Source organism: Dermacentor albipictus, chromosome 4 (assembly GCF_038994185.2).
Source record: "Dermacentor albipictus isolate Rhodes 1998 colony chromosome 4, USDA_Dalb.pri_finalv2, whole genome shotgun sequence".
NCBI classification, from domain to species: domain Eukaryota; kingdom Metazoa; phylum Arthropoda; class Arachnida; order Ixodida; family Ixodidae; genus Dermacentor; species Dermacentor albipictus.
The window spans coordinates 96,883,947-96,898,020 of record NC_091824.1 but is presented as its reverse complement, the minus strand read 5'-3'; the positions used below and the strand labels follow the sequence as shown (position 1 = coordinate 96,898,020).

Here is a 14,074-nt window from a genome sequence, read left to right as displayed (position 1 = left end):
AGAAGAAAATGAATTGGAAAACAAAATATCAGTCGGAGTTTGGGAGTAATGACACGAGATCTAATATCCAGCAAGTACAGGGGAACACATCACCACTGTAACGGCAAACTAATGCTAGTTGTTATTTTTGATAAAGCAAATGAAGCACCAGGTGTCGGAGCCCGTGCTTCAAGCTCACAAAGGCCAATTCGTATCTGGTGCTCTTCAAATGGTCTCGGCTGTGGCGACTTTCTGTATCATGGCTCACCAATGAGGGTGGTTAAATACTAAAGCACTTCAACTGGTATTTTCCATATTAACCATGATATCGTCGAGCTGCAGGTCTTCAATTCAATGACTTCTGGTGTCGAAGACCATGTATGCTATTTTTTTCTCGTGATCATCAAGCAGATTATCTTTCAAGTTCTTTTTACTATTCTCGTATCGCGTCGTTATCGTCTCTCCACGTCAGGAGAACCCAGTTTATTCGGGCAATGATACAATTCAGTGCACTTTAGTCCCGTTCTTTGTGAGGCAACTCAGCAGGTATTTCCCCAAGTTTCGTGGGATTGCATATATGACCAAACAAAACAAGAAACAAAATAATCAAGAACGAACGCGTGAGTGAATGAGCGCTCCCAAAAAAGCATTTTACAGACCGGAGGGAGGACTTAATGTCCATGCCTATTCACTGACTAGTAAGTAAGTGTGGTTTAGTGGCGCAAACTCGACCATGGCTACGCTGCGCCTAACACTATTCACTGACTAGGGATGAACATCCACTCATACAGTTGGCATAGAGCTCACATTATCCACACGTCTCCTGCATTGTACTCATTAGCCAAATGTGTAATGACAGAGAAGCCCTGTTTGGTTACGTCTAATTCTCTTAGGGTGTCAGTCATTCTAAACCCTGTGTTACAGTTGCAATGCAGAGGGTCAGTCTAATCCCATGCGAGCTAAGCATAATACCGGCGTTAACTTGCATACAACGTATGTTCTTGTCATCCGTGTTTTGTTTGAGGAAAAGTCGCTGAAGGCAAATAAGCTGCTCACGCGTTCCTTGCTTGCCTATGAATATGCGATACCCCGTGAATTTCGCAGGCAGCTTTGGAAAAACGACCGTGACGTGGCTTCCACTGGCGAGCTTGATAGTTCCAATGCCAAAGACTAGCTCGAATAAGTGTAGCATTGGATAGCTTCCGTGCCTGCTCATTGTTTGGCTGTTTATACCGATGAAACCAAGCTTGCCGAGTATTCATGGCTGATGGCAGTTCAATCGAATGGTGGCAAAAAAAGCTACTGCAGTCCTGGCACCTTCAGCATGCAGTTAAGCTCACTCCTGCGAGATTTGAAAACTACCTGTATTAAATTTTAAAATATGCCTATTATTTGTCACACTAAAGCATCTCAAAGAGGAGTGGTAGCAGATGTTTAACAGTGCTTCAATAAATATATATTCCTTTTTTATTTCTTTTCATCTTCTTTCCCTTAGTAGAACTGTGCAATAAAAATATCATGCTCTCGATTCCAAGCATCAGCTTTACTTTATGTTCCACTCGTTCTCGGAAAAGATATAAATGTGCTCGCAAATGCACATTTTTGGAAAAGGTTCCTTGGGAGCCTTTCAGTGGAGTGGAAGATGAAGGACTTTATTCGTCATATGATGTTGAGATCTAGGAGCGTAAATATCTGCGATGTCACGCTTTTAGTCTGCAGTACGCGTCCACAACAATCAACTGCAGGCCTTCGTCCTGCAGTGGACTTAAAATGGGCTGATGGTGATCATGATGATGATGATGATGCGTAATAACGACACCGCAAAAGCTCGTTTTCCACGCTTTTAGCAGAAATAACTCGAGTGATAATTTCTTGTTTGAAGCACTTTACTCTGAAACAAAGACCAGAACTAGCGTTCCGTATGATGACAAAATGTAATTGTGATACGGTCTTTGTTTACCTCTAATGTGCAAGCACTTGAGACCATGTTATGAAGCCATTAATGCGGTACATGTCTTAAAACGAGGCACCTTGAGCGCAAGTTCCTGTCACTCTAATTTGTGTAGTGCATTCCTGATTAAGTACAGCTATATTAATTTTAATTAAAGCATTGCATGGTATAGGCTAGAAGCCATCCGCCTATTAGGCTAATGAGGAAAACGTGTGTGAATGCTGTAGTAGCAGCCAACGAACATTTTCTCGAGCTGGCGTGAATAGAGTGACGGAATAATCCGCACTCTGGGACAGCCATATTTTCGTTCCTTAAAGAAAACGAACATAGAGAGTTATTGCGCAGCGATTTTGTACAGAAGACATACGATGAGCTTACTCGTGTCCTACCCAGAAACGCAGCATGCGCGTCGGTGGGGCTTGGTTTTGTTGGGGCGAGAACCCCAGAATATGCTTCATAATTATCGGCGACACTAAGATGTGTTTTGGAGCCGCGCTGCTAATTCCCAGCTAAATGCATCGTCGTTGATGCCTTTTCCTTAGAGCCAGCTTTACCAGAAGGTGGTGGGGGCATACTGTTGCAAGCGTTTGGAAAGTTTAACTAAAATGTAATGAGAGATCTGATTAAGAAGGTTGATTAGCCATGAAGCAGCACAATTCTACCTATTACCTAGCAAACATTGCGAATCTCTTAGTACCCACTGTGGTGGCGCAGTTGGTTTCGCTTTGCGCTGCTAAGCCCAAAGGATACCGGATCGAATTCCGGCAGCGGCGGTGGCATTTCGATTGGGGCGAAGTGCGAAAACTACCGTGTACTATGCACTGGGCGCATGTTAAGAAACCACAAGTGGTCAAAATTAATCCGAAGAACCCCACTACGGCGTGTTTCATAATCATAGTGTAACGTGAAATAAATACAGAAACTAATAACAAGGTATTCTTAAACCATTAGTTAGAGCACTATCAAAAATTACAATGGACAGAAATCGCCACCAATTCGTGTTGCTCCTCTTCACGGCAGCCACGCTGAGGCCGCATTTACCTGCGGTGCTCCGTTATCAACGCAGTGCGGTCGGCACATAGAACTACAAAATTCATTTACACAATAAAGTTGCTAAGTGTATACGTCTAGCCTGCAAACCTCTAAAGAACATAGTTGACATTGAAAGAAGCATTCAAATCTGCGCTTTTATAACGCCTTCTTGCTAAGTTTTGCGAACAAGACATGCGTAAGGTTTGTTTCCGGCTGCTGGCCCAGCAGGCAGTTTCCCGAAAAATGTCATTTTGGTTTTGCTCTACGATCTCTAGAGCCCGCGCTGTTAATAGCACACAATTTTGGGCCATTTGTCTTGGCGTGCATGGCATGGCTGTGAAGGCGAATGCGCGCAATACGGCTCGCAACGAAGCAGGCTTCGTGTGAGAATTCTGCGCAGTCCAAATGAAAACGAATGTCGCGCCCGAGAAAAATGGGCCGAAAAGCGTGCGATTAGCCTGCCGTGCTCTCTCTTAGCGCTTGCGAGAAAATACGTTAAGTCTCGGCTTCATTACTTTCCACGATGGATTACCTTCGTTAATATTAATGAGGCCCAGCGGGGTTTCCTCTGGTTGCTCGTGTATATCAAATCTGTTTCCTTGTTTTAGTTCGAACATATATTTTTTTAAGTCACCTGTGACAGATCGGGCGTTTTTAATTGGATTTCAGGAAGAGGTGGAAAATATGTCCGTGAGAAATCCCTACGCGGAGGTAGCTGATGTGAGAAGAATACTCATCGTATCTTTAAACATTTATTCGAGGAAACGTGCTAGAATTGCTAAACTCTACCCGCGTACTAGTTAAGGCACGTCCGCTTCTGAGAAACTTGAGCACTGTTTTCAAGATGTGTTTCTTCAAATTGCTCTAAACAGTGCATTGGCGTTGCACTTGCCGGAATGTTATACCGAGATTTTTGTAAAAGTTTTCTTTTGTGAGCAAACTTCGAGTCTATGTTGCGCAACGAAGCAACGTCGTATGATATTTCAAAAAATCTGCGTTGAGGAAATAATTATGCGTGATATCCTTACAGATATTAGAAGTTCCTATCTCTTTCTGACGTGCAATTACCTATTAAGAAATAACGCTGTTCTACCTGTGAAATTATAAAATAGCCCAGGATAATATATCACTGCGGAACTGTTCGGAAAACATGAATCCCGGTAGTCGCTTCCGGTAAGCACTGGAAAGCAGAGAGAATGCTTGTTTTTTGCCAATTTGCACACAGGTTTATGCGCTAGAAGACAGCCAGAATATGAATCAAGGTACCGCACGCTGTATACAGCAAATTACGCGCGTCTTCTCATTTAATGCGCCTAAAGCTGTCTAAAGCCATTTTACTTGACGTTATCTTTTACGCGTTCCTATTAATCGCCTTCATACGGCTTTGTACCCTGTTCGCGCCACAATCTTGTGAATAGGAATCGAAAAGTATCAGCATCCGAGCTGCTGAAAGAGTAGATGTCCAGAGAAAAGAGACGCCAATGCGCACTAAGAAAAACGTTAGTAAAAGCACGAAAGCCCTGCAGCAGGCCCTCGGATCGCCTCTTTCCGGTTCAATCATTCAGCCGCAATGTGGGCCTGCGGCAGGCAGGTGCCTTGTGTCCGGCCGATGACGGATGAACAGCGGAGCGTGAGTGGAATTCTCCCGCCAGCGGGAGTAGATCTCTGGTGACCCTGTGCCGGTTTCGTAGGCTGTTTCCTGGCTCATGTCTGTTACACATAGGCATATAACCGTATCGGAAAAATCACGTGAAAATGATATTGTTACACGCTCGCAAGCAAATATTTATCGCTTTCGCCGTCTCGTTCCCCTTATACTCCGTTCCATACGTAGCAGTCAACGCTGTGGAAGCTACGCGAAAAGTTCGGTCAAGAAAAGTGACCACTCCGCGCGTTTCGTCCATGCTCCGCTGCGCGCACTTGGGCCTCCTCGCAACGGTTTTCAAACAAAAAAAAACCCCGAAAAATACAACGAAAATAAAAATTGTCTAAAACAACGGATTATTTAGCAGCCTTATATCACACTCTGTCTGTTTCTAAAGATTAAAACTTGTTTCATTCATTACTGAGTATATAAAAACTATTTTCGTACAATTGCGGTAAAAAAAAAATCGAACTATATACAAGTGTGAACGAAGCCACTGCAAGAAGTCTCTCCAGCCTCCACAGCATTGGCTGCTATGCATGGAACGGAGTATGGTCATTCGTTATTTCTCTCATTTTGTTTTTTCGGTTTGTTTTTTGTAACGACCCCAGCAGTTAAGTCCTCGCAACTGAGCTTGCCTTGCCCGTCCGTACCGACCGTCCATTCCGTTACATTGCAAGTGACATTGCAAACATTGCAAGCGGTACTGCGTCGTATCACTCGAGGCATGAGTTGTAGTTTCTCCAAGTTTTCTCCTTGTATTATATTGGAAGGTCCAAGGCGCGACCTTCAAAACAAGTCATCAATCCTTAAAACCATGAAGCCTTTGACGCGGACGCTGCCTGGGTTGACAACCCTGTGCATGCAAAGAAACTTCATGTTTGGTCTTAATGCTCTGTTGGCGCTATTAATAAACAACGCCTCATAGCGTACAACGTAATGACAGAAACTTGGTAACTTTGTATATACTAGGGTTTACATATTGTTTTATAATAATTGTGATAATGGTTGTTCATTAATCAAAAACTATTCAAAAGGATTCAATTTGTATTTGATTCGGTATCTAAAAATCACTATTCGGACAGCCGAACTAAATACGTTGAAATAAACTTGAGTTCCTCCTGCAATTTTCAATTTACTCCTCAGAAAAAGTCATTCCTGCGGAACCCATAGGGAAGAGAGGTCTACGACTGTCTATTGGCTATATTCTAGACACGGATTTCATCAACGATTTGGCAGACATCCCTGCTAACAACGGATGAAATTCCCAGGCGAAATTACTGCAAGCTGACAATGGCAGGCTAGCCCCGCCTGCTGCAGCACCATCACTACCACCTCCACACCACTGTATTTGAGTATTGCGGTGCATGAAAGACGACATGTTTCTGATGTGGTGCGTAACATGCAAACTGCTGTGACTGCTACGCGGAATGAAGAGGACGAATTACAGTGGTGGATTGCGCCGCGATTGGATCACATGCTCGTGCGACATGGACTAGTGAGTGTAGGCCCAGTAATGTTGGCCAGAAGTGTTGTGTCGGGATTATTCCACGTATATGGTGGCTGTGGTAGCGCGGTGTGGTAGTGGAGAAGGTAACGAGTGGATGGCATAAAGTGGCTATAAGCCATGGTAATCAGACGCAGCTGTGACCTCTGTGTTCTCCAACAAGTCCGGAGCCAGGGAACGAGACAGCCAAGCAGGCACCGCCGAGCAGAAAAGGCGTATGGGGCTGCTTGGCATTCCAAGACTACCAGGCACCTTCTGCAGAGATTGAGGAAGGCTGGTCGAGCAACGCCTGCTAAATTGCAGGTGCAAACGTTCATGCATGGGTGCTGGCGCCTCCTGCTAGGGAACCCCGACCTGCGTCCCAGTACGCAGTGTCGGCCCTGTCTCCACCACCAACACAACCTCATGCCGTCTCAGCCTCCACCAGCCAAAGTCAATGGCACCAGCACCGACTTCGCAGAAGCCTGCCACTCCAACACATCATCGATCAACATCATCGTAAGAACGTCGCCTTATTATTAATGACTCGTGTGCCACGTTAGCGTTTAGAGTTTAGCGTTGAGGGTAGTCTTAGGCGTGGGGAAATGTATAACACTGGGCAGCGATCGAGGACGCGTCAGTTGCTCACTGTGCTTGTTCTGAGAGCATACTTTTGCTTTTATTTCTACATGTGAATGCATTTGTCTATTTTAGTATGTCACCTATATGTCTTGTTTCCATTCCTCAACGCCTGCCTGTAAGCGTGACGAACGTCCGTTATACAACCACACGACAAGCATCGCACGTCGCTGACTCATGCCTGTGAGCAGCATAATTAAGTGCCACTGTGGCCTCAAAAGAAGGCGAAACGACATCCATGGCCAGCGGCTGAAGTGGCAGAGGCAAGTATATTGAACCACATTTCCACGATTCTTGCATGGATAGAGCTAGAAATGGCCTTGTACCTCATAACAGTTTTCCGGAAAGGCCAGCAGGAAAACTGATATCCCGGCCCACTTTGTAGGCGGAATGTCAGATCGGGGTTGACAGAGCCCGGCTGCTTCATAGCGCATCTCCTTTTATTTCTTTTTTTTATATGGCAGTTGTTTTGCTGATTGTCGAGGCGATTGCCCCGAAATGTGTGTCTCCGTCTGACAATGTATCATAGACGTCAGGGTCTCTGCTTACACGCCACGTAGCTCCATCTCACGGACGCTCACCGCATAATGTCTCATTAAGGAATAATGCCATAATGACATGCTAAGCGGAATATATAACTCTGCTTGAAGCGCGGCAACTCAATTCCACTCATTGTTATGCATACAACACACTTCCCGGTTCATCTTGACGAATTTTTTTTACTGCAGCTTAAATACATAATGTAGTGGTGACATCCATAATACAGCAGAATGGCACCTAGTGGTAAGACTTAAAATGAACCTGTTTTTTTTTTTTGTCCAGCTTCTTGACGCAACGTTTTAGTATCGCACACTAAGTTTCTTGCAGAAAACGCACTGAATTCTTTTGCAACTAGAACATTTTCGCGATTGTCGGCGCAACAAATGTCAGTTTCGTTCGAAGGAGAATCATTGTCAACGCTAGCAAAATTTTTTGTTGCGCTCCAACTCATCGGCCAGTGTTCTAACAACACAAAGGGAAACTGCTGCTGCTCAGCGTGCAGGCAGCTACCGCGCGTCTCACGTATTGTCCAGTGTACAGCGTGGTTTGAACCAAAGCGCTGTCCAGCGTAACCTATTGCCATTCGCTTAACGTATGGGTGTGTCCAGTGCCAACATCATCGCCAGAGCAGGCTTTGGAACTGTGGCGGGCTTTGCCGTCAGTACTGCGTGGCCCAGCGGCACCACCAGTGGGAGACCGACGCCATAGAGTCTCTAAGCATGACACTCGGACAAACGCCACAATTCCTGCTTCCAAGCCCACTCAAGAATGCAGAGATACCTGACTCCGCCTAACTTGATACCCGAACCTTCTCCACCACAGCATACGAGAAAGAAACATGCCTCCATGAATCGCTGCTGACCCGAAATGAACGCTAAGTGATATCAATAGAATACCTCCCTACGACCAGGGCTCAGACAACGGAAGTTCCTTTGCTACTTTGTCCAGCCCACAGTGCTTGGTTAAGGTTAACAACCGGCGTCTATTCATTACTTCGCAAATTGAATCGCGTACACAGGCACCGGCATCAGATGCGACAGACTGACGGTGACTAGGCGACAACATTGCACCCACCAACTCACTTCAGGATGCCGCGCCTCACGTACATCCATACCTTATAGAAGATCCCCGCAACCTTCCCACCACTATTACATAGTACTTCAGGTATCACAGTCCCCGACCTGTTAGATAGATGGTACAACCATCTATCTGATCATTAAATGTGGGACATCGGCCAGCCTCCATGCAGTCGCTACCACGACTAAGCACAAAACCCGCAGGACAACACACCACATTTTGTAATGTCATGCTTATGGACCAGCCATAGATGTAGCCCCGTATACACACTTCTAGTGTAGACCTAGCCTTTGTAGAAATTTCCGGCATGTAACGCCATATGCCGTTGTACTAAGCAACGCTTTCACTAAATGTTTCCTTATGGTGCTTAACTATTGATGACTGTATTAGAGACTGCTGGCTATGTCGCTAACATGGAGCGTACGAAGCAGCTGTGGCTCTAGGCAGGGAGATGGCTTGAGGTTTGATTTGTAAGTGCCTTGGCAGTTTGCTGCTACTTTGAATATAGTCCATTGACACGTTAAATATCGTCGGCAATTTAATTTGCTTCGTTGCTCAAATACATCAAAGCACGTGAAAAGGAGAACATCTGTATCTTATAGTCTCCAGCTACCACAACCACATCCGCTCGGTTAAGAATTTCCTGGGTTTAAACATGTTGAAACATTGCGCTAATTTGCGGAGCATCAGGCTGTAGGTTTTATTATTCTGCGCGCAAACATTTGCTATCCGTCTTTGCGTTATGAAAGAGACACGAGCATTTATCATCCTTAAGTGCTACAGCTAGGCAAATACATCCCAATCAATGAAGCAAACGAAAGAGCAGCAAGGACAGTACCAACAGCATAGCGAACGCTACGGCAGAAAAAAAAAAACTTCGACAATGTTTTGTCTGTTACACTGAAGTAATTCTGCGATATAAAGACAAGCGAGACAACGACGTATATTTCGACCTTATTAAGCGAGTGAGGTGTCATAAATGACGTTCAGTCATTGGCCATACAAAATTAGTCATGGAAAGGGTGCATGGAGGTACTATGCGTCGGGAACAAGCATCGCCCGACAATCAAAGACGCATTTCGCTCTCTACAATGCTTACGTATATCTCGTCAGGGCATAATTAGGGTGCAGTGTTTATGATTTGTATTTTCTTTTATTTGATGTATTTTTTTAGGCATCTCTTTGCAGCCGAAATTTTAACATTTTTTTCACAAAGTATATTTTTTCTTACGACATTTTACCGGCTTTTCTCGATGGGCAAACTGTCGAGGCAAGTTTATGGTTTGCTTTTTGTTTCCGTTGAATCTCTGGTTCATTAATTCACTTTACACTAAAATGTGCTGCATGGCTGCTCAACCTGCTCTTCGACAGTGTTGTTGAATCCGATTACAGAATAACAAAGCTTTCGAGAAGCAATGTAGCAATGGCACAGCGCGTAAAATACTGTGAATAATAATGAAATAATGAGCGAGTACATTTGATGGTGAAACGAAAATAGAATAATACTTCGTAATATTATGCGGTCGCGAAGTTCCAACAAATATTACGTAAAAAAATCACTAGATAGATAATACCCTGTCTTGCACCAGTGAACTTTTTCAGTGCTTCCACAACACTGGCCTCAACACTGCAAGAGCCCAGGCCAGAGCTGTGTCGCGCCCCCACGCCATATACACACCCCTACTATATTTCTCCCCATTTTTTGTCGTCGACTTCGCAGCAGCGGCAGGTCAAACGGCAGCCAGTAGGAGGAAAATAAGCAATCCTGGGCCTGCAGGCTGTCGCGTGACCTGGGTCTTACAAAGCTCTTTACATTTGAGCGCATGTTGCTTCCCCTGTACATTCATTTTCTCATTTCGACTCTCTTGTAAATCTGTCTTTAAAGACATTGTATAGTTAAAACCGAACTCCTGGTGAATAAACATCAATGTTGCCATAACTTCACCGAACTTTTTTTCAAAGCTGGACACTAATTATTTGATTAGGATCATTAGATTATGCAGCCATAATCTGGGACTCCCTCAGTCGGACCAATATTAACAAGACTGAAAGCGTGAAAAAAGGATGTGTGCGATTCCTATATAACAGCTTTGGACGTTCTACTGTTTCTGCCCTTTTAACCAGGGCCAACTTGCCACATATAACCCAAAGAAACCGGTCATCTAGGCTAAAATTTATGTATCAAATTGTAAAGGGGCACTTTAATTGAGACACTTCAGATGTAATAACATTTTCATCCGGGTATGCCACTAGACAAAGATGCCTATTAACAATTTCTCCGTTTCGCACACGTAACAACTCCTTTAAATACTCTTTCTTTCCGCAGAGAATAACTGAATGGAACCAGCTTACTAACACATAAGTTCAACAGCCTTCAATTACCTTGTTTACATCGTGTCTAACTTAGTACTTAGCGTATGCCTGCTATTTTAGTTTATATTAATTATTTACTCCTATGTATATATCTATTTGTTGGTTTATTTTTTGCGATGTTTTCAACATTTGTATCCTCCTTCCAAAATCCCCAAAGTTGGATACCAGTATCAGTAAATAGGAATATAAATAAATAGTAATAAATAAAGAAGCCGATTCCTCAACGCAAACCCCAACTGTCATTAGCGTTATCTCTCACCGAAACAAGTGCCAAAGCTTCTAACAAATGCGCTGAGTTAAGGATGTCTGCAGTACTCCAATTATGAGTGAAACTGCTTCTTTCCTGCCCCCTAACATTACAAAAGCTAAAATATGGAAGAATGCACGCAACTCCAAAAATTATTGTCGTGGCAAATTAATTTTATATATAGAGCTGTGGCGAAGACAGCATGAAATTCTTTATATTTATTTTTTTGAACAAGTGACGCCTTGGCGGATTAGGTGAGGGGAATAATGATGTCGATTCCAAGAATGAACAAAATTATAAATTCATTTATCTAGAGGACACAAGAACGTGTAGCAAGAACGAATTATTTGACTACCGATAACATTGGAAGTCAAAATGTTCCATTCAGCGCCTCCCTAGATTGCGATACGTGCGGTTTATATAGTGACGTTCACTGATAGCTAAGGCTTTGATGGTTGAAATTAATCACACAAAAAGGTTTCAGGGATTGCCTGACAATTTTTCAACCTTTGCAGGATCCGCTCCATGGGAGCGGAAAATAATTCATTGTTTGCAAACACAGAAAAATAATGAACGGAGAAGCACGGTTGCAAGGAGCAACATTTTTCTCCTTTATGTAGTTTTGCACAACCGAGCAACATGACAGTGACCGCTTAGGCTCTTTCCCGAAGAACATTTGTCTCTTTCATGCCGCTGTTCTTGTCATTTCCAACAGAGTAGCTAGTATCTCCTGTCTCCTTCCGCGTAGATTGTTTCCGGCATGCAATCACGGGGAACTCAAGCTTTTTCAACTTCGAGCTGTGCTGGTTGAATTCGATATGTGTCAAGACAAATTATACAGATTACGAAAAGAGGGGCTCGTTGAAGCGAGGCGAAATTTTATCCGGGATTTGCACAAAAAAGTAAGTATCATCGTATCCATCATAGATCTTTCCCAATAGACTATAGCGGGTATTTATTTAATTTACATTTCGCAGCAGTCTGGTACATGAGTTGGCATGACTCGCTGTCGCGGCTTCGGAATCTAAAGTGAACAAACTGGTTAGCCACTGTTTCGTATTACTGAGCCCGTGCAAAGAATTTCAGGTTAGATTAGCCCAACATTGCCGGAGAAATAAAGTAAAGCTGTCAAAAATCAGCAAATGCAGCACTGTAGGTTTCAAGGTACTGCAAGCTCAGAGGTTTCATATCGTGGCAGACTCTCCCGTTCCTTGAACTCTTGATTTCAATTACAAAACTCAAGTTAGCGGACGACAACACATTAGATGAAAGTGCCAGTTTTTGAACGTTTATAAAGAAATCGTAACCCTGCTGACATTGAAGTATTCATTTCATTGGAAAGCGACAAGGATGTATCGTTGTAACAAAACCAAAAAGGATGAACGGAGTCGCAAAGATAACAGCTGTCCATCAAGGAAGTCAGACTCATCGACGACTCTACCTGCTCGCGTAGAATTGAAATTCCTTATCGCTCACAACTAAGGACGTGTGGCTGATGTAAACGTTGCCTTTCCTTCGAATCTTAAAAGCCTGCATAGCTTCGTCGGCTGCATGCCGAGTGACTGGCGATGCCAATAGATAATTTCCCGAGTACAAGCATAGGGCAAGCCTATAGACTGCTTTGAGCTGCGAAAAAAATTATCTTGCAAAAACTGGTTGCGCTCCACGTGTCCACTTTTCTCATGCGCACTTACGTCGTGTTTGCTTTTCATGTTTTGTTACCAATATGCAAATACATCCATTTGTTTCTTGCCAACAAAACACTTAGCTAAGTGTGATTTACTCATGTCCCACTCCAATTATTTGCCTGTACTGTTCTTTTAGTGCTAGCGCCACTTTTCGTCATCAGAGGTATCAGCTTGCTTTCACCGGCATAGGCGTGAGTATTCGTCTCTGAACCAAACACTGCCGCATGTGACCTACGCTGCCTTCGATGAACGTTCAGGTACTCGACGCAGCGTTCCCAGTACCGTAAGTGCAACGCGAGCAATAGTCGATCAAGTCGGGTATCAGAGTGTTCCGCCTTGTGTATATGTATATTTAGCCCATTAACTCTCCCTTTCTCCTCTCCTTTCCGCAAACTCTCGAGTGGGCTACATCTTTCGAAACGTGACGTCATCTCAAAGATAGCACAATATTCTGATGCCAGAAAATTCGTGAAAGGCCGGCGAGGACTCAAAAGCAACAAATGGTCGAGAAATGATTCCTTTAGACAGTGATACTTTTTCTTTACCGCACCATTAACCCCTTTATTTGTACAGTTCACAGAACTTCTAGCGAGGCATAATGACCTTTTTCTTACGCACTGACTAGAAAAGTGGCATATAATAAAAGTGAGTAATCAAGAATTTAAGCTTCTACGGCTTCTTTTACAATCCAGGCCACTTTTAAGAAAACCTAAAGCAAACTAGTAACACAAATCAGGGAGTCGGGTCAAACCTAAAGCGTTGGTTCCTCTACCCCGCTGAAGAATTCAGTGTAAGTCTAGCCCGCACTCTATGTATTTGACGATGCGTCTACAGAAAAAGATGAGCCTCTTAGGCACAGGCAACGGAGCTATAAAGTGTCGACAGTGCCGCCAAGGAACCTAATGAAAACTTTTTGTACCGAGTGAAGATCTTTGGGCAATTAAATTTTGATTAAAGTGCAGCGCCTTCTTCACGTGCGCGCTATCGGTGGTTCGGTAAAACTCCTCCCACTTAAATATTCATCTAGGTAGGTGTGGTGCGGATGCGTGGGGCACACCATGTCTTTTTTTCTTGTGTATATCACGGGTTTGTACTGAAATTTGATGTTAAAAGTACCTTCAAGACGTACGAAATTTCAATTTTCAATCAATCAATCAATCAATCAATCAATCAATCAATCAATCAATCAATCAATCAATCAATCAATCAATCAATCAATCAATCAATCAATCAATCAATCAATCAATCAATCAATTATTAATTAATTAATCAATCCACAAATAACTAACTAAATAAATAAGTGAAGGGTTATTTGCTGGTAAACTCAAGCGAAATGCGTTACGATTACGTCACACTTCTTTTAGGTCCCGGCTCCACGATTTAAACCGCGTTCTGCGCATTACAAAGTGTGATTCAG

The 14,074-nt window shown here is 43.5% G+C and overlaps 1 protein-coding gene across 18 annotated transcripts in view; it reads left to right on the top strand.

Moving 5' to 3' along the window:
* Positions 1–14,074, top strand: part of LOC135911416 (uncharacterized) — a 989,518-nt gene that overhangs the window by 679,488 nt on the left and 295,956 nt on the right. For 2 of the 18 annotated variants that reach the window (XR_011513999.1, XM_070537278.1), the window contains one exon: positions 5,754–6,818. The exons of the other annotated variants lie outside the window; for them this stretch is intronic. Coding sequence is in view for 1 of the 2 variants with exons in the window: in XM_070537278.1 (XP_070393379.1) it covers positions 5,754–5,780 (27 nt within the window). In the remaining variant the exon portion in view is untranslated. Of the gene's footprint in view, positions 1–5,753; positions 6,819–14,074 lie in introns of those variants that run through there. 18 annotated transcript variants of the gene reach the window in all.